Genomic DNA, 20,909 nt, shown 5'->3' with positions numbered 1-20,909 from the left:
ACATATTATTTTTTTAATTTTCTTATACCAAATTAAAATACGCAATGAGCACTTTAATTTGGTGTAAGAAAATAAAAAATAATTCGTAGAAGTGTACTTTTGGAGAATTTGAAAATGCACGAAAAACTATAGAAAACATTTAATTTGGGACGGATGGAGTAAGTTATTGCCATTTTATTTTCATAAATGATTTTCATTTTCAAACGAAGAAATTCAATTAGTTGAAAGTTTGGGCAAAAGGTTTTTAGCATATCTTGGACGCTATCTAATGTTAGAACGAAAAACGAATAATTAATAAATTTCTCAAATCTCTTTAATCTTTACAAACTTAGAAAACGGCTTTCAGAACGTTATCTATTACGATATGTTTATGGATCTTCCTTCTTTTTGAAATTGTTTCAAGTATATGGTTTTGCTAATAGCCTTATTTAGAGTACTTTCAACGAGATGTAATAATAGTGCCCACTTGTTAATATCCAATTCTAAGAGATACTCTCATTAAGGTTGTTATTCATGTCCTTCTTTATGGCATATATTATTTAGTGATAAAGAAATATGTAAGCTTTTAAAAATTTCTACTTAGGCCATCCACAGTGATATAATCAAAAAAGGATAACCAAAAGTTGACACATCAGCTTTTGATTATTCACTTAAGAGGTTACTAAACTTAACAATGTTAAGCTTCACTATGGTCACTTTAAGTTCATAATCAAAATATGGGGTCAACTACAATTTCATTCTCTCTCCCCCTTGTTTCCCGTCATTCACTTCCCTTCATTTACGTTTTTTATGAGTTAAAATATATCGATTCCCTCTCTTAATTTTGAAAAAAAAACCGGTGACTTCCTTACCTCCTATTATGATTTTTTCCTTTTTCTTTTTCCGGGGGTGGGTAGTAGAAACGGGAAAGAAGAGTAAAATACTTTAATCCGGCGACGATGAATTGAATTGTAGATGATCGAGAGATATGAGTTTCACTTTTGAAAGAAAAGAAAGAGAAATAGTTTGTTGGCGAAGTGAAAAAGATATAGGGTAGCGAAAAAGCTTGGCTACATAAAATTTTTATTCTTCAATTTTATTTTTTTAACCAAAAAAAAAAAAGAATGGGCGAAGAATGGAAGAAGAAAATACTAGTTGAAACACGTATATATACAAATTTTGGAACTAATTAACTTATGTGGTGTAGGATCCATAAATTTTGATTATTGAAAAAGGTTGTTAATTTTGGTTATCCAAAGCCCAAAATTTGATTATTTCTAAGGATGTTGCTAAGTTTGATTATACTATTATGAGTAATCTTTTGCACCAACATTGTTAACTTTAAAAATAATTGGCATTTGATTATACCACTATGGATGGCTTTAGAAAATAGAAATAGATACCATAGAACTCTGTCACAAAATTATTAAATTACGCATAGAAGGGCCCATATCGAGTTACATTCCAAATCCGACGATATTTATAGGAGTTCTTGATCCGTTGCCAAAATTTTAGGGACTTTCATGGTATATTTTGATTATTTTCTTTTAATATTACTGTAGTAGCATAGAGTCTAATTTTTACATCACATTCGGTTTACGGAAGAAACAGGCAAAATATAAAAAATACAGTACATTGATTAAAGCTGAAAGAAGTAGGTATAAGGGTAGGGAATCTAGAGACACACGTGGCAATAATCCAAAGGTGGTGCAAAAAAGGAACAGAAAAAATGAGGACACACGATCTCAAGCCCCTGTGGATGATGCCGCTGTACGTACGTATATCCCTCTTCAGTCTTCTCTCCGTGAACACAAAAATCTCTCTTGGTTCCTGGATGGATATTGTTTTTTGAGCAAACGTTCCAATAATCACTAGTATCCAAAAACGGCAATGGAAGCGTGCTCATTTCTCCTTTCCCACTCCCTTGCCGGTGTTTTTTTCGCCGGCAACCGAACTCCCGGCGACATCCGGCTTCTGGGTCGTGGAGAAGTCAATTCCTACCTGAGACGAAGAAATCTTTCAGGGCCTTTGAAAGGCTCCTCTGTGTCTTCTCCTAAGGCTCTTGGCTCGGTATGATTCCTGCATCTATTTGCACCCAAACTTGAAGCCATGCCCACTTCTGTTTAAGTTTGAGGGTCTTGCTAATTGCCCACCATTGGTGGATAATATGCATATAATGCCAAATAATTTAGAATTTCAATATAAATCTTACCGAGTTGAACGGTTCGCCTGGTGGTCAGGGTCTGGGACACAGGGGTTTGCTGGATTTGCTCCCTTCTTATGTCTCATGTTCGAAATTCTCAGGTGCTATCAACTCCTTTCAGACCAGTCCACACGAAACATTTGCTCCGGCTTAGAACCAGTGTATTATAATGTGATGATATAGTTTTGTACCCACTTGTAGCTCTTCTGTCGAATTTAGGTGGTTCCATTGGGTTACTGTTTTAGATCAGTGTGTTGTAAAGATTCATCCAAGCATATGAATTTGGGTATGGAAATAAATTGGGTGCTTTTATTTTCGGGATTTGTGGTTGAATATGAGTGCTTGCTGGTGTAAGACTCTGTCTTAACAAACATAAGTCTAGTTTCTCGGCTTCTGAATCCAGTCCCAAGTCTTTTGGTAGTTAGCAATGTTGTAGCACTGCAGCAGACCTACACCTTATTTGCCTCTGAAATTTATGCTAGCATCAACTAGATGAGGAATTGATGATTCGCATGTGGACTGAAGGCTCGAAGAATCTAAGTGTGCATTTGTGTTTATCAGTTGTTGTTCAGAATTATGCTCCCTTTCGATATTTCATTCCCGTGTATAATGATTATATTGTTGTCCTGTGAATAAAACCACTTCGTTGTTTGATTATTGGTTGGTTTATGAAATTACTCTTCAGATTTCCGTATGTAATGTAGCGATACTGGTTTATGGCATATGGATTTTGACACAAAGGCCAATAATTTGCAGAATGCAGGTGCGGATACAGATGATATGTATGACGACTTGTTCAAAAAATATGGAAAGGTGGTATACAAAAGAAAAGACCAACAGTCTCCTACCGCAGAGGTTGACGATGATGCTACAAGCTTGTCCTGTATGCACATCTCACATGATTATCTCAATCTTCATGAACATGGATAACCGTTGATTTTCCTCAAGCGTTTTTTTTTTTTGCTTCGTGTTATGTTTCTGCTGATATCTGCTCATTATTCTCCCCATTTGAAATTGTAGTACTAGTCGAGTAGTCTCCAATATTATTTGTCTTAGGTGTTTATAATTTTCTTTTCTTTCCGACAAAGGGGATGGTATTGCTCTCAATACTACCACTATTCATATGCATTTATTTTTTATCAATAGTATAGCAATAGATACTACATCTTTTATGTGTTTCAGTCCAAGTCTAAAGTACTTTTGAACAGCATTTGATGCATGCTAAAAGTAATTCTTCGCTAGAATTCTTCCTCGTTTCCCAATTTTTAAGAGTTGTCTTTGCCAAGTCCCTAGTATCATGGGCCGCTGAAAACCTGATGAAAAGCATGCAAGTCAATTTTGTGAGCACAGAGAGTTGAAAGAGAAGAAGATGAATCTACTTGGGCATGTGGAGTCAATTGCAAATGTTCCAGAAAACATGCCCGATACTTGAAGATAATAACATTTCATTAGCTTCTTATCTTATCACTCTGGTCTGCTTTTGTAGGATTCCAGTTTCTGTGTTTTGTGTCTTTTGGTTTGCTTTGTGAGCCTTGTGTTATTTTGCTTCTTGTATTTACTTAGTGTATCTCTCAAGTCTCATGTACTGTGATTATGATTGTGTCCTTTAGAAAAGGTTTATCCTTTCTAAGGAACTCTGAGACCTTTGTGAATTTGTACTTTAAGAAATAGCCGCATGATTGACCATGTCGCTCATAATTGATGGTTTTGTGGCACATGTCTAGTTGCTGTTGCAGCGGCTAAGGTGGCAAGTGACGTAAAGGCTGCAGATATTAAGGTCCTCTTTGTAAAGCCTCTAGTTTACTGGACTCGTTTTTTCATCATTGCTACTGCATTTTCTCGCCCACAGATTGATGCTATTGGGTATAAGCTGCTATTCCAAATCTCTCATCTTTTTTATGATGGAATGCATAGGGTTATTCATATGTCCTTATTTTTAACAAGACTGACTGTATGTTGTAATGTAGGTCCAAGATAAAAGACCTAGCCGAGGAACAGTACGGAAGAGTTGCTATTGGGGACACAAAACCTAACACCTGGACTTTGTATGACTTCGGTATGTATCTTTATGTTTGTGGAATACATTAATTAATCAAATTGATTTTAGATTTGGATTTGGAAGAGAAGTCCTAGAGTTGTAGTTGACTCTGACCGACCATCAGGTTGATTCCCCCCATTGACTTTGAACCAAGGTAGGAGCCATGCTCAGGTTCCACCTCTTTTTGTGGTGAAAACCCAAGTTTTTCAGTGAGTGAAAGAAAATGCATTAAGTAAGGTAAACTATGATGAACAATGAAGATAAACTTTATACTCACTGAAGAGTGCTTTGTCTTATTTGAAGAGTTTTTTTTTTTTTAAAGTCAGAACCGTAATTCCACGATTTTGAAGAAAGGTATCAAAGGGAAAGAGGGTGAAAATTTTTAACCTCACAAACTTGGACATATAAAGGGGGCTACCAAAACTAGAGAATTGGCCGCATAGATCTGGAAATGAGTATTGTTTTCCTGGAAGTTTTGGCATTCACATTTCTGGTGGACTTTTGATCCTTAATTAACTGTGTATTTCATCTTGAATTCTCATCAATATGAGGAGGAATGGATGCGGAAATAAGTTAGGATGTATGTATCAATGTTTGAGCATTAGCATTTCGTGTCTTCTATGCGTTGCTGACTTGCTGCCACTTCTTGGGGGGTGGGGCATAAGCCTATTTCCGCGCATGGAACTTACATTAAATGGTGACATCCAGTAGGGCATGGTTTTCTAACCTTGTTAGGTACTGTCGGTTAAGTAGCTGAATGTGCTCTTGCAAAACAATGCAGTAGCCACTTCCAGATGCCGATGGCATCGCATGTGTGAATGGTATTTGTCTTTTTTATGCCCCTTATGTTTATCTTGTACCTTTTACTTTATTTAACGAAGTTCTTAGTTTCGTACTTATTTTGTTGTTGGTGTTGATGATCTTTGATTTGATTCCAGGTGATGTAGTTGTCCACGTTTTCCTTCCTCCAGAACGGGCTTTCTATAACTTGGAGGAATTTTATGCCAATGCAACGCCCATTGACCTGCCTTTTGAAAATCAACAACCTTTTCACGGCTGAGAAGGATTCACAAGTTTGTCGAAGGTTTGAAAGGCTTCATGTTTAACTGATATGCATAGCCATAACAGTTGCAGAGATCTGAATGTTGTTGATTGGGAATCTCCTTTCTCAGTTTGCTTGCTCAAGATGCTGCTGTGCCGTTCATCAGTTATAGAGCAGTAGGGACAGTGGTAGTGTACAAGCCAAAATGTATTTCTTTTTCTTATTGTAGCAAATGACTCGAAATGACTTGTAATTTTGTTGCTGCAACAGACACCATTGGTTAAAGGAAGAGGCTCGAGCCGTTAATTGATTCTAATTTGTCTTTCAATGATTCTAAATTGTCTTTTATTGGCTGGACAGAGCTCCTCCATTTTCAAATATACTCACTCGTACGGCCACCATGTGCAGACTCTCAATTCTACTATTACCTGCTTGGGGACAGTTATTCTGTGAACATGATAATTTCACCATTGTACCCTCCATAGGGCTAGGATTAAGCTACGGCTCCAGCCTCCAGCACTACTTAATAGTCAAGTCATCAGCTCGTTTACAACCTCTACAAGGCTATGGCATATACTGCACAAAGTCATCTCGCCATTGGAAAGCGAGAGAGAACTTACCGATGAGCTGACTAGTAAAATGGCCATCATCAGCGCACCACGGTCCACAAATGACTCATGAAATTTTCGGAAACCAACTTTGTATGGCATGAGCAATTACGGAACCAAGAGTGTAAGGTAACAGTAACGATAAGGGACTAAAAATTGAAGCCATCATGTGTCTTCGTCACACAGAACAATAGTTTCTTACTTTTTTTGGGCCAAAAACAAACAACAGCAAAAATTGAAATGAGTGATCCTGTTCACAGGATCAATTTGCCAACAGGCCATGACCACCTTTTTCCCTTGGTTGATGCTGCACTTCATAGGGAACGCCTCTTCCATTTGTTTTTCACTGTACCCCCGATAGAACAAGGAATAAGCTCTACTTAATAGGCAGTCTTCGGCTCGTTTACAACCTCTACAGGCCATGGTATATACCCAACAAAGTCATCTTTCCACTGAATAGCAGAGAGGAGAACTTAAAGGATGAGCTGACCAATGAAAAAGGCCATCCCTAGTGCACAACGGATGACCAGTGAAATTTTCAGGAAACTAACTTTGTATGGCATGAGCAGTTAAGGAACCAAGAGTGAAAGGTTACAGTGATGAATCAGGGTCTAAATCTAAAGCCATCATGCGCCTTCGTCTCACCAAACTCTTCATTCAAACCATTTGATAGAAATTTAAACTCAATGTAGGACTTGTATAAAAGAAAGAACCATACTTCGATTGTGTTTTGCCTGACTTTTCTTTCCCTAACAAAGGGAACATAAAGCCTTAATGTAATAGGCCCCAGTTAATAGACTTAAAATTTTGCATCTCAATTTTTTATTAAATGCAAGCATAGTTTGTTGGTATTATTAGGTGTATCTACTTTTTAATTGTATATTAATTATGATTAATGTTGTTGAAGCATAAACTCAATTTAATATTTTGGCACAAGAGAGTCAAGTCCAAACAAGTCCAATTGATGAAAGATATTATTGAAGAAGAGATAAATATCTAGTTTTAGAAACTCTAAAATATCCTTGTCAAATATTAGAGTTTTTTGTGAGAATTAGCCACATGTGTAATTCTAGAATTATCTCAAAATTTATCTTGTATGAAAATATCTTTGTCCTAGTGCCTTCCATGAAGTAGTATAAATAGGGGCTAGATTTGTAAAAGCCAAAAAAAAAGTTTGAGTTCACGTGTAGTACGAATAATCTCCTTCCCCACTTTTGTCTTTAGTAATCTCACTCTTCCAAAAATCTTGTCCAACTAAACACAATCAAACTGCCAGCATAGAATTCAAGTCACCACTATAGAAATTCAACAACTAAATCTCATGCAGGGACTTGTTTCAAAGCACAACAAGAACGGCTTGTTTCAAAGCACAACAAGAACGGCGATAAAAGTACAGTTGAAAGTCGGTATGTTTGGGTTTCTATTTCATCCAGCAAATTGAGATTGGACATATTGTAAATTTCTGCAAAGGATAATAGTGATGATAATCGTTAGCTATGATGAAGAAACAAGTTAAGTTAATAGTGACTTTTTTTTTAAAAGCAAAGAAAGTATTTGATATAACAAATATTATAACGGGAGACTTTAAGAATAGTCCTCAAGCGCCATTTCCGTTATGTTTTCATCATTTTAGATGGTGAATTATCTATCTTATCCTTTTTAATAAGATATTCATATGATTGTATATTGTGCCATTTATTCTATATATAATAGTAAATGTATCTATATAATAAAGGGCAATCCTAGAATTATTTAAAAACGGGGATGGAAACATAACTGTTCAAAATGACGGGGATAAATACTTACATGGGTTGAAATCTGAGGATGGATATTTAAAAACTCCTATTATAAGTTACACCTGGCATTTTATAAACCTTTTTTAATCTCTCTGCAAGTTCAAGAATGGAATCCATCTTGGCTTGGCTTCTCGGAGAGAGCTAGCTCAAGCTATGCTTCTTTTGTGTGCTCTATACACAATATTATAGATCTTAGAGCAGATTGTCTCCTACAACAAGCTCTAAGATTGACAAATTTATAGATCTTGTGGACAACTTAGAAAAAGTTTACAACGTGCTTGGTAAGTCAATATTAATCTTGTTCTTTCATTATTAGTTATCTCCATTATGTCTAAAGTTTTTCCTTCCCTTTTCCTTTGCAGAAATTTTTGAAAGTTTTTCCTTCCCTTTTCCTTTGCAGAAATTTTTGAAATGTCCAAGGCAGACTTGGTGGATGAAGTTGCCAACTGCAGTTGCATATTGGAACTAATGAGAGAGGAGAAGTAAATAAAGATAAAGGCTAGTGCCTGTGGTTTTTAATCTATACATAGCTGGAACAAAATGGGGTATTCCTCACGGGCAAGTTACCTCCCTTATGGAGCTGGAAGCCACCTTAAGATAGGACTTGTATTTCCTTCAATTGTGAAGTATCGCTCGGAGGGTTCCTTTGGAGCAGTTCACTCACTCCTTTTTATAATACATAGAGAAAAATGCGTAGGGACCATAGGGTAAATGGCTTATTCAAATCTTGCAATCTCCTCTTAGAGCATCAGCAGTGGAATAAGCAAATGTGAATAATCAAAACATGCTATATCAGATTTTGATTATCCATTTAGAGGTTGCTAAAGTTAGCAATGTCAAATCCCATATTGGTTATTTTTTGTCCATAATCAAAACCAATGGGCCCTCCAAACTTTTTCCCTTCATTTCACGCATATTTTTTGAAAAAGCAGTTTTTGAAGGAGAAAAAGAACAGTTTATGCTAGAAATAGTTCAAAAAAAAATAGTTTTTCAAAAAACACACACTTTGTTCGCTTAAAAACTGTAAATACAATTTTGAAAGAATTATATTTACACAAATAGTTTTAAAATTTTAAAAACTATAAATACAGTTTTTTAAAAATAGATTTTGTGTAAAAAACAGTTTTCTATAAAAGAGTAGAAATTTCAAAAACAGTTTTTTGAAAAACACACTTTATTTACTTGCAATTTTCAAAATTTTTGAAAAAATTGTTTTTTGTAAAAAAAAAGTTTCTGAAAAAACATTAAAAAAAATCTAAAAGTTAACAGTTTTTTAAAATTATTTTTTGAAAACATTGTTGAGAGAGAGAGAGAGAAGGTTTTTGTGTAATGCTGGCGTACTTGATTGAGAGATAAAATTTGGTTATTGACAAAATATTGCTAGCTTCGATTATTGAAGAGCCAAAATTTGATTAGTTGTTAAGAGATTGCTAGGTTTGGTTATTCCAATGTGAGCATTTTTTTGATCCAACATTGCTTACTTTAACAATTTTTTGTTTTGCTTATTCCACCGTGGTTGATCTTATAGGTGTTTATAGTTGCTTAGAAGTCCGTACATGGTAGTAGTAATTTGTGTTCTTTACCTTGATCAATTACTGCAAACTTCCATTTTATACATATCATTTACGGGAAGAAACTTCTTGTTCAGAACAAATGATGCAAATACAAAATCACACAGCGTACAAGAGCAACTTATTTGACTGGCACATGCACATGGTTGGATGTTTGATATTTAGCATGTAACTACCACATTTCGTAAAGTTACGAATGTCCATTGAAAGGAAAAATAAAAAGAAAATAAGGAACAATACTTTCAGTTACAGTTCGCCCGAATGTTGACTTGGCTGCCCAGGGTCGATTAGACTTAGTTCCATATCATGAGTAGCTGTCCAACCAGGTTCATAAGTTTCCAGAAATCCAATCTTTGCCTTGTTAGGCAAATCATGCGGATGAACAAATGGTACTCCTGGTGGCCACCCAATTTCCACCCTTAAGTTGGCACATGGGCTATCAAGTGAGCGAATGTGATTCTCACACTCCTTCAGAGCGCAGAACCTCAGTTTTATGCCCTTCTTGTCAGCAATGTCCTGAACCCTCTCCTTTAGAACTCTTTGTGCCTCAAGCCGCAATCTCTTTGAAGGTGGCAGAGGTTTGCATCTTGCATTATTTTTCCTCCTCCTCAACAATGGCTTCATAGATCCTGTATGAGCATTTGATCGATCCAAGGACCTGTTATTACAAGCTTCTTACTAAGAGCTACTCAACATGTTACCAAAAACAATAACAATAACGCCGAGCAAAAATGATTCAAACAAATGGAATAACATGTTATTCAAACGAATGGAATGACGATCCAAATGCCAAGCAAAAAAAAAAACACGCTACCAAAAACAAAAAAAAACATAAACAAAAAGTAATCCAATAAGGCAATAACAATGGCAGTTTGCCAATTAATCCTTTTGGGGGGTGTTGGGGGAGTTTGCATTGTTACTACTCCCGCACAGCCCCCCAAAACCACACACTGCAAAACAATATAGAATCCTGAAGATTTTCGTCCTCTTATTTGACAGAGTATTAACAATGCCCAACATAACTAATTGTGAATGTCTACTTCATGATGTTGAACGGCTGCCCCTACTGTTTTTTTTTTTTTTCCTTCAAATTCTAGTCGATGACAAACTTAAAAGTAAAACAACAGAATAATTAATGCTTTTCATCTTCCACTGAAGATCAACATCTTTCATATCAATTGCCCACATAATGGGAATTCCTACATAATACAAGAACTAAAAGAATTCTCTTTACCTTCTTGGGCTGCTGGAAAATTGAAACTTGGGAAATTGTGCCGGTTAAAGAGTTGATCAGTTGGGTGTGACCTCTGCATGAAGTCATCTACCGGCACCGGAAGCTGAAATTGAGGTTCAACTCCGTGACCAGCAGCTCTCATTTCTGAACAATTAAGACTTGTCATCGCTTTAGGCATAAGTTTGAAGGCCAGAGAACACCGCCCAAACATGTTACCTTGTAGATTACCAATCTCTGTCCTCATCAATGCAGGACTTATATAGCCTGCAGTTGCCTGATACAGAGCAAGTCCAGGACAAACAATGGCTTCTTGGGGACCAAGATCACCATCTACAAGTACCCACCGACCATGAAAGTCTCTTATATATAAGCCTGCCTTATCTGACTTGAGAAGAGATATAAGGCTTTTATCAACTTGATGCTCGTGCTCATGCTCAGAAAACATGACTAACTGGCCATCCTCTTGGGTTGTTAAATTATGGTGCTGAGCTCCCTGAAACGAAGGCCTTGCGTGACAGCAAATCGACAGTACTGAAGAAGAAATTTCCCTATTTCTCAAGGGAACATTATCGAGTATTTCAGTAAATGGAGAGCTACGCAGATTCAAATAGAAGCTTATCGCGTCCAGTATGTCTCTAGCAGCTTTCCCTAGCAGTGCAAATATGTCAGACAAACCAGAAGGCGGAAATTCCATTTCATTTTCAGGCTCTGTGGGAGTGAGGCCTGGTCTGCAATCATAAGTTTCTTGCCACAGTTGGGGATCCACATAATAACCAGAGGTCTTGCACCACTCACGGGAGTCATTTGTTTGAATCGTATCCGCAGAAGGGTATGATGGTCTTTGATGGAAGTACAGACGAGCAGATTCAAGAGAAGCCCTCAAAAGAGCCGCATCTGTTGGACATAGTTGAATGATAGCAGCAGAATATTGAGCCAGTGATTGTGACAAAGTGGAAACAGATAATTTGTACAAATCAGACGGAAGGCCTTCAGAAGGTATCAGATCACTGAGCTTCACACGGGCCAAAGATGGTAGGTCATTGCCTGCCATGGAAGCCCTTTCAATACTTGGATGCTGTTACAAGCAAATTGCTGCATACACCAAGGAAAGATACTTTAATGGCTGCATAGAAGGTGGGAAAAATAGAATTAGTAGCAGGCATTAAAATCAGATGCCTACAAGAAGAATGCGATAGGCAGAGGAAACAAAATAACGTTCCGTTTTGCCAGATGTAGATTTCAAATGCAAGGATTTAGTGTTCGATTTCAACACAAAATAAGAGGTGTAGATATCGGGTTGAAGGTAGATTAGAACATACGTATTTTTGTGATCTTTTTGTAACTACAAGCCTTGTATTTCAAATCACTCCCATTAAATAGTCTTTTCAAATTTACATCATATGATAAAACTCCCCAATCCAATGCTGTGATACATATGTAAACGGATCCAAATTTGAAATCAACACCCATCCAAACAGAGCGTCAAGAGAGAGAATTTTCCAAGTCATCTCAGGCATCAAAATTCATAAAATTCTGTCACGAACTAGATCGAATTCAACCATAGCAGCCGTCAGAAAAAGCACAAAATTCCAAAAGTTGCTAATTTGTATTTCCTTCATTCCCCTTCACAGTTTTCTTGTCCGTTATAACCATTTCCAAAATACTTGTCGAAATCAAAATAAGCTACAGCCGAAAAACACAGAAACTTTTTATTTTGCCAAAAAAGAGTCAGATAAGAACAGAAACAGGTTCGTACATCTGTACATTTCGCAGCAATATATCCACGTATGTGCAAGGAGAGGTGACGGACTGACCTTCAGCCGAACTTAACCGCCGACGCAAAATTAACTGATTCTCCTGCTTCCAGAAGGATTGCTAGGGCTTTGTATTGGAGGAACCAACTCCGATGTTGCAGAGAGAGAGAGAGAGAGAGGACGAAGAACAAGGATTAGGTAGAAACCCAGAAGACGAGGAAGAAAAACTTCACGGTTGCGGCCTTGCGGGTGTACTTTTTCCGCCCTGGCCAGTCTACTAGTACGAGTTAGGCCTCTTTCCAATGAAATTATTTTTACGACTTCAATATTTGTAGGGGAATCTTATGTTGACCTCCGATACGATTTTGGAATTTGGCCCCCATTCTTCGAAACTTTTCTGTTTAGTAGTAGTACTACTTTTTTCCGATGTTTTTTTTTTTTAAACTTTTGTAGTTATTTATCTAAACCTTTGTTATAATTTTTAAAATTAATCATTCATCGAATTTTTTAGATTAATCAACCCAAAAGCAAGCGAACGTCTTGTAATTATTTAGCTGGGACATGAATGGAAGGTGTTGAAGAATACTCCTATTTGAGGATACTACTATTTATTAACATTTGAGAGTTATATAACGTGACATTGCACATTGATTAATCGCATATCTTTGACAAAGCGTCAAATAAATCTAAACACAAGTTTTCTCCTTTCTTTGTCTATAATTGTTCAGACTTCTAACTTTAATTTCATGAGCAATCTTCTTTTCTTGTCAAAGATTGTTCAAACTCTGATTTGATGAGTAAATATTAAGCATAACGATGACATCATTTGGTAATAATCCCTCCCTAAGATGAGAAATTTGACACATTAAAACTACTTAGGCTTTGTTTGGATCTTAAGGGGGGAAAAAGGGAAAAGAAAGGTAAATGAATTTTTTTCCCCTCCCCAGGTTTGGTTTAGGAAGAAAGTGAAATCACATTTTAAGCACAATACTTTCCTCTACATTTTCTTCACAATTCTTCATTTTTTCCCCTCCCCAGGTTTGGTTTAGGAAGAAAGTGAAATCACATTTTGAGCACAGTACATTTTCTTCACACTTTTCTGCTTAGCCATTTTTCTTTCTTATCCTTTCCTTTGCACAAGTTCCAAACGGACCCTTCATCTCACTTCTTAGTGGAAAATTTTGTCCCACTGTAACGTTGGTATCACCGCGCGGAGCGAAGACCATAATTCATTTTTTGTCACAACAACTAAGTTGTCTGTCAATTTATTTTGATTTTCCCATAAAAATTAGAGGGGTGGCTTATACATCCAATTTTTCAGAAAGCTTTTTTGGAACTGTAAAGTGATTTTGTTTTCCCGTTCTTATGCTACATTAATAGAAATTTATAGGATTATGCACCTTTCATTAACAGATCAAAGCTGTTTTAATTATTAGTAGTATATTCCAAAACAACCCTTCTGCCATTGTAAGCCAAACCTCAGACCCGCAAAGTAGTAAAGCAAAAGCTTCTTCTCAGAAAATGAAAATTGCACCACCTCAACAATGGAAGAAGAAGAAGAAGGCCATCCAGCAAAACCTAGAAAGGAGTCACTCTCACTAATCCAAAAAAATATCAAACGGGTAACAAGTCATAAAATATTTCATTAACAAGTCCATTTCAATGTCTTTCAGCAATAATATCACAAAAAGTTTTTTTTTTTTTTTTGGATCCTCATCACCAAAAGTTGAAAACAGGAGCACATGGTACAGAATCTCAATTTAGACAACTCAAAAACCAACCATAACATAATTCTCCGGAAAGTCATAGCTACGATTGACAAATAGTAGTTACATAGACAACGCGCTGTAAGTGCAAAGCTTTGTCATTCATAACTCATGGCTTACGAGGCGGTGAGCTGCTGCTGCTGCTTTTGCTAGAGCTTCTCCCTCTCAAGGGCCTATGCAGAAACCGCCATTCATTAGAATATTATGAGCAGGAAAACAACAGCAAGTGAATCAACAGTCACTAAACTGTAATTTTAACCACAGTAAAAAAACGAACAAACTGCACAAAAACTAGCGCCCTAGTCCTAGGATGTGTCCCAAGTCCAACCTATAAAGTCTAGGAAACAAGAGGTGCTGGGATACTGCCAATTGATCACAGATTTTACTGGTTAAGCACGAGGTTTCCCCAGTACAGCAGTCCCCAAACAATATGTCAAATCTCAATATGCATAAAATGAACCTACATAAAATGAACTGAGCATCAACCTTCATTTCTCTTAGTACCTCAGAAAATGCAACAATGTCAAATCTTAACTACTATACATCTTCTGTCAATCCTACTTTTTTAAAAGGTCATCTAGATTGCTTAGCAAAAAAAAAGGTCATCTAGGTCGTCCAAACACTCTTGAAACATCACAATTGACGCACTCGAGGTGAATGTGGTTATAGATCTCAGCATCCTCACTTGTAGATACATCACAACCCCAACAATACAATACACTTTGGTAATTACAGACAAGCACATATTGGATGCATTTAGTAATATCATAACGAGAAACATTGAATTGGCACATTTTACCGTCATGCTGAATTCTTGAGGGAATCTGCACCCCCTCTAGGTATTTTTCATCTAATTTTATGGTTTCATAGACACAAAGAACCATTCCTGGAGATGAGAGAATACCTTCTAGGACTGCGAGATATCCTTCGTGCTACCTGCCAAAATCAGAAAAGATGAAGCTACATTAGATGGGTGCTCAATAAGGGTAATATCATTCTAAGACATCTTCAGATACCAACCCTGCGTGGACTAGGCGATCCGGAGTATGAGGATGACCTCCCACGTCTTCCAACTGGTGCTCTACCTCTGTTGTAAACAAATGCAACTACTTAGAAAGGTTAACAACAATAGGTAGACCTAAAGTTCTAAACCACCTTCATTCCAGAATCCTACCCAGACAAGCAACATAGTGACCCCTAACTACAAAGGTACAAAAGTATCAGAGCATGACATATACCACGACCTCAAAAGAGAACTTTTCCTTGCGTTTGTTTTGCATCCAAAATGAGTCCGTATTTAACAAATAACGTCAAAAAAAGGCACATCACAAATTAAATAAAGAAATTCATATAATTATAACAGCACATTCATAAGTTACCTCCTTGGAGAGACTGATCTTGAGCCTGACCTCACAGGCCTTCGAATAGGAGAGCGGCTTCGTCTGCGATTAATAGGAGATCTTCTAGGCGGACTTCGAGCTCGTCTGGGAGGGGAACTGCCAGCATAGAAATTCCAGTCACCACTATAGAATCCGAGATAACCACGAGAACTAGAGAATGTTACGGTGCTACCATAACAATGCTACGGTGGAACAATTGAAAGTCAGTATTACCGGCGCCTTGGTGGAATAGGAGATCTTCTACGCACAGGACTGCCACGTATCCTCCGGGGCGAGGCCCTATTTGAAAGGTTAATTAATACAATAGATACCACGACCAAACAGAAAAATAAAAAGTCGTAGTGCAACAATAGCAAACCTCGCTGGTGATCTGTTCCTTCTTGGTGGAGAGGAAGGTGAACGACCTCGCACTGGAGATGCAGGCCTCCTCCTAGGAGGTGTTTCACCTCGGCGGTAAGGAGATTCTCCACGACGACGAACAGGAGAGTCCACACGACGACGAACAGGAGGAGAGTCTGGATTTCGTCTGGGAGATCCACCTCTTCGTCCGACAGGAGATCTCCTTCGCAAGGGGGATTGAGGCTTGCGAGGGGGAGGAGCTGATAGTATGAATTTGAATAAGTACTACTACACTGGAAACAACATAACTAATTACTCCACAATAATATAACTACATCCAGGGACATACATTCTCTCAGCCGCTTTGGTCCACCCTTTTCAACATCAGCACCAACAGCATCAATTTTTGGACCATCTTTCTTTGGTGCAGCGGCAACCACCTTAGGTGGTGGTGATACTTTCTTCCTCTCGGGTAATGTAAACTTTGCTCGAACAACATTCCCATCAATCTGGGCCTGCACTAAAGAAGTTAACATAAAATTTGAAGACATGATATGCCTAGATTATAGTAAACATTGTAATACCACATCTTAATCGAAACATACCCCATCCATGTACATCTGGGCTTTTTCAGCATCAGCTCTCATCTTGAACTCCACATATCCGTATCCTTTTGAAAGGTTAACCTGCAAACATGAAAACAAATCTATGTCCGTCTTCCAAAAGAAATCTTATTTCTGCTCCATGATCGGGCATGCTATTGAAACCACTTACAGCAGAATCCATTGCCAGCCGCACTTTTACAACATCTCCAAAGTTACCTGCAGAAAAGGAAGAAGCAAAACAAAATCAAAATTGCACCATTTGAAGCTCAAATATGAATTACTAACTCAGAAGTCACAACTCGATAGTTAGATATGAGCCAATTTGCCATGCGTTTGAGATTGCAAATCCCCAAAGAATAGTTGAATGTCAAAACTTAATATTCTAATAGCAATCTTCCAACTGCAACACAACTGAGTAAAGAAGTAGCTTCATACATTCTAAGATCTAGACTATGCTGATATACCAGTATACCACAAATTGCGTGTGTTCAACCCTTAGCAGCCCAGCTCATACCAAATAAGATACTCGTTGTGTAAGACCTATTAATACCACTATTCCCTCATCAGTGAAATTTACAATTGTTCTGTACTTACAAGTTTACAACAGATTATAGTCAAACCCAATTACTTATTGTCATATCATTATGTCTGCTTGATAACCTCACAAACAGTCATGGTTAAGAATGTGCAATTCAGAATGCCCCTTAATTAGATAGAAATGTCAATGTCGGACTGGAGGAACTCACAAGTCATGATTGTAACTACAGGTGGACAAAATGCATGTGCATGCACATATGTCTCTATGTATAAGCACAAAAGGTATGGAACATGGACGCACTTTACTATCTAAGTATTCACTGCATCATCCCCATTCAAATTCACATTGTTTGTCCACATCATTTAACATAAAAGGACGAAAATCAACATAAAGAGACCTTAATCTAAGGACATAAACTCACAGTGTGCGACATAGCTGGAAAATAAATTCGTCCCACAGGCCACTGCAAGCAAGTAATCCCATATACGATTTCTATTGCTAAGATTATACAGTAAATGGGAAGGATTTGTAGAGATTTAAAACTCAGAAAATCATATTGCAGCGAACTAAAACATACTCAGTACTCCATACACCAGAATAGAAGTACAGAACTTACTGAATATTTCTCTAAGATGGGCTTCATTCACATTCCTGCTGAGCTGGTCAACATGAAGTTCAAGCGACTGGAGTACAGGAGATGGTTTCCTGAAATAAAAGGACAACAATTTGGGCCATAACACAAGTGAAACAGGAGGTTAACTAAAGCATGAATATGGCAAGAAATAACGGAATGGCAAATCATTCCATTCACAATGTAACAAACCCGAAGTACTATTTCTAGAGACCCAAAATGTATTCACTCAGTGAGTCATAAACATAAACCCACAAAATCAATTTAATCAACTGTGGGGAAGTAGGACAGGAGGCAGCCTCTTACTCCATTACAATTCTGGAAATTTTTTTTTTTTTTTTGAACAGCATACTCCGTTACAATTGTGAATAACATATCTCAAAACAAAATGCATCCAGGCTTCCTTACTGCACATGCGCCCATATGTCAAGCTTTCAATCCCAAACCATTGACGATTATCAGATGTCAAATAAATTATCTCCTCATACACAAATGGAAATACCGAAATAGTCGAGTTGTTTAACTGTCAGCTTCAAGCTTCGGAATGCCAGCACATATACAATAGACTAGTTAGATACAATTTCCTACATATCAGAATACTTTTCGAGTATTCCAATTCTCACAAAGAATTATTTAGGATGAAAAGCGTGTGTTTCAAAAGGTTACAACTTACAACACTTTCCAAAAATCAACGTGTTATTAGAATAAGGGAATAGAAATTTAAATCCATGGAATTTACTCATGAATGATAACTGATTATAGACACAACCTTACCTTGGGGGAGGAGAAATTTTCTTCGATTGTGGTGGAGGGGAACGACCTCGCTTAGCTCCTTCAACCGGACTGCAGACAACAATCATGATCAAAATGCAGAAAAATTTAATAAAGAATTTAGACTGAAATTAAGGGCAACGTGAGGGGGGAACACAAAAAATACATTAAAAATGGACAAATCAGGTAAAAAGTAATGCTTCTGCAAAAGAAACGTGCACGGCATTGATTACTATCACTAAGCAAATAAGGTATCAAAATCCACAACCTTCTAGTGTGCATCTCATCACAGCGACGATACAACAACTAGAAGAGAGCAATAGCATGCATCACAAATAACTAATCAGAATGCTACGGCTCATTGTTTTCGTCGGTCATTGCACATAATATTCCTCATTTATCCTGCATGACGACGACCCCCACCCTACCACAACCAACATACAAATTCCCGTAACCATGCGGTCAAGATAAACACACTAGTCACAAAAAATGGACAGCAAAGAATTCACATTTCCAAAGGCCAGCAACTTAAATGGCAACCAATGTTATTATTGGCTCAGCATATGCCGACCAGACAATCTACTTTTAAATCGATACCCAATCAAATAAATTATCAGATGTGCCATTCCAATTCATTGGGAAAACACAAGTAGCTTCATGAACCAAGAAAATCATTGTCCGGAGGTGCCAAATTGATAGAGATAAACTCTAATTAATGAACTCTCATTACCGCACATTCTTCACTTTCATGTATAATATGTTAAGGAAATTGATATGTTCTTTTCTTCTAGTAATTAGAGTAACCACATACTCAAATACTACTCAAATTTGATTATATTTTATGAAACAATTATTGGAATTGAGGAGCAAATTTGATTAAGAGAAATTTTCAAGGTAAATGTCACATTATTGGAATTGAGGAGCGAACTTAACTTTATATACAATTTTAAAGGCCAATTTTCTATCTACATCATAACTAGTTTAAATACACAAACGTCACTAAAAATATAGAAAATTTGGGGGTAGAGGGGCTCCACCCCTGCGGAAACCCATAGGCACTTAAATAACACATTCAGAAGTACAAAAAAAGAAAGAAAAGAAAATGAACGAAGTTGTGAACTAGGTCATCATTCATATAGAGCACAATGAGCACCAAAAGCCAGGGGTGGAAGAACAAGCCAACAAGGTTCAAGGACAGGATCGAAAACCCATGTGAAAGACGGCTAGAGCTCGCTCTCCATTGGCTTTGGTGGGAAATAGCTCCTAAGAAAACTTATGTGTTCTATTGTAACGGAATTTTGCATTCCAACCTATCTGGGAATCGACTTCTATGTTAGCTAGCGGGTCTGGCTTTCCTAAGCAGCTCTATAATATCCTTTCAGGTTTCAACTTTCAACTATGCTAGGAGGGGCTAAAAGATAGGAGTCTCGCGGACAAGTGTTACCAAGACATCGACAAAGAACAATTTGTACCTTGCTTCGAGCACCAAAACCTACGAAAATGAAACTCAAGATACATGTTTATCAAGGTCAACTGAGGTCACTGAATAAGAGTTTGATTTTGGCTGAAACCGTTTTCCACTTTAAAGGTGCCTCCGAACTAAAACTACATCGCCACCGCTGCTTACGCTCACCGCCATGCCTCCGAACTAAAACTACAACGCCACCGCTGCTTACGCTCACCGCCATCAGTTTGGCTGTTGCAACCAACCACGAAACCCTATTTGTAAAAAAGCAACCAACCACGAAACCCTATTTGTAAAAAAAAAAACAATTGCCATTCCTGAAATAAACAGAGTAAAAACTAGGCATGCTGAAAATAGCCCAAAACATTGTGTGTATGTGTGGATACGTATGTATACCTATATATACACGAAATCCAAAATGTTATAACTACAATCACAGAGCTTCTCTTCCCTCTATATGATCCAAAATCTTAACATAATTTCTAGTTGCACTAATACGTATCCAACGGCCCGCCTGGGACACTATCAATTATCAAATCACTACTCAGAGATAACCATACAACGTACAAACGTGCGATATGGATATTGGCATGAGGGACGGACCTTTTTCTCTGGGGAGGGGGGCTTCGGCTACGAGAACTGGCGCTGCGAGATACAGAAGAAGAAGACACGGAACGCGAATGAGATCGGGAGCGCGAGCTGGAGCGAGAGTCGGAGCCAGTGGACCTGGACCGGGAGCGAGACGGAGACCGGGAAGAACCTGAACCGGACCCCGACGGAGTCGCCGGACGACCTCGGCCTGGTTTCGCCATAGCTGGTTCACAGTGACCACACACTATAGTGATAAACGAAACCCTTGGAAAACCCTAGCGAACGAGAGAGCTCAGAGAGAGAGAGAATCGATTAACTACGCCAATCAAAAGCATTTAATGGGCCTGTTCGTGCAAATAATGCTTGAGTGGACCGATCAGGCCCAGCCAGATCCATGGCCTGTGACAAAGTGAGCTCAAACTGGCTAGAATACAAAATCCGGATCCCAAAGATATTAAAAAAAAAAAAAAGTAGAGGTAATTAAACTTACAAGATTCCAATAATTTATATTAGCTCAATGGATTACGGAATTTTTCGTGACTGGTTTGGAAACAAATGAGCATGTTCAATTTTACGAT

General features: G+C 37.7%; 3 protein-coding genes across 6 annotated transcripts; 1 reads left to right on the top strand and 2 right to left on the bottom strand.

Annotated features, from left to right (window-relative positions):
* Positions 1–1,739: 1,739 nt before the first annotated feature.
* Positions 1,740–5,578, top strand: LOC131329761 (protein Iojap, chloroplastic). The gene is made up of 5 exons (XM_058363140.1): positions 1,740–2,049; positions 2,939–3,065; positions 3,907–4,045; positions 4,150–4,238; positions 5,159–5,578. The coding sequence occupies exons 1-5, from the start codon at positions 1,870–1,872 to the stop codon at positions 5,278–5,280; spliced, it is 657 nt and encodes a 218-aa protein (XP_058219123.1). The 5' UTR covers positions 1,740–1,869; the 3' UTR covers positions 5,281–5,578.
* Positions 5,579–9,258: 3,680 nt separating this feature from the next.
* LOC131329707 (uncharacterized) lies at positions 9,259–12,529 on the bottom strand. Of its 4 annotated transcripts, none has more exons than XM_058363042.1 (3): positions 12,286–12,529; positions 10,472–11,594; positions 9,259–9,866 (listed from the first exon to the last, which is right to left on the bottom strand). In XM_058363042.1, the coding sequence occupies exons 2-3, from the start codon at positions 11,520–11,522 to the stop codon at positions 9,484–9,486; spliced, it is 1,434 nt and encodes a 477-aa protein (XP_058219025.1). In that variant the 5' UTR covers positions 11,523–11,594; positions 12,286–12,529; the 3' UTR covers positions 9,259–9,483. The 4 variants fall into 4 exon arrangements, with proteins under 4 accessions (XP_058219025.1, XP_058219028.1, XP_058219027.1 ...); XM_058363045.1 differs by having other exon boundaries at positions 10,472–11,563; positions 12,286–12,518; XM_058363044.1 differs by having other exon boundaries at positions 12,228–12,507.
* Positions 12,530–13,846: 1,317 nt separating this feature from the next.
* Positions 13,847–20,737, bottom strand: LOC131329718 (serine/arginine-rich splicing factor SR45). The gene is made up of 12 exons (XM_058363061.1): positions 20,344–20,737; positions 18,279–18,347; positions 17,490–17,578; positions 16,505–16,551; positions 16,336–16,416; positions 16,080–16,245; positions 15,750–15,990; positions 15,605–15,670; positions 15,371–15,487; positions 15,012–15,078; positions 14,896–14,927; positions 13,847–14,164 (listed from the first exon to the last, which is right to left on the bottom strand). The coding sequence occupies exons 1-12, from the start codon at positions 20,550–20,552 to the stop codon at positions 14,101–14,103; spliced, it is 1,248 nt and encodes a 415-aa protein (XP_058219044.1). The 5' UTR covers positions 20,553–20,737; the 3' UTR covers positions 13,847–14,100.
* Between the last annotated feature and the right edge of the window lie 172 nt (positions 20,738–20,909).

Source organism: Rhododendron vialii, chromosome 6a (genome assembly GCF_030253575.1).
Source record: "Rhododendron vialii isolate Sample 1 chromosome 6a, ASM3025357v1".
In the NCBI taxonomy this organism is placed as follows: Eukaryota; Viridiplantae; Streptophyta; class Magnoliopsida; order Ericales; family Ericaceae; genus Rhododendron; species Rhododendron vialii.
This window is presented reverse-complemented; position numbering and strand designations above follow the sequence as displayed.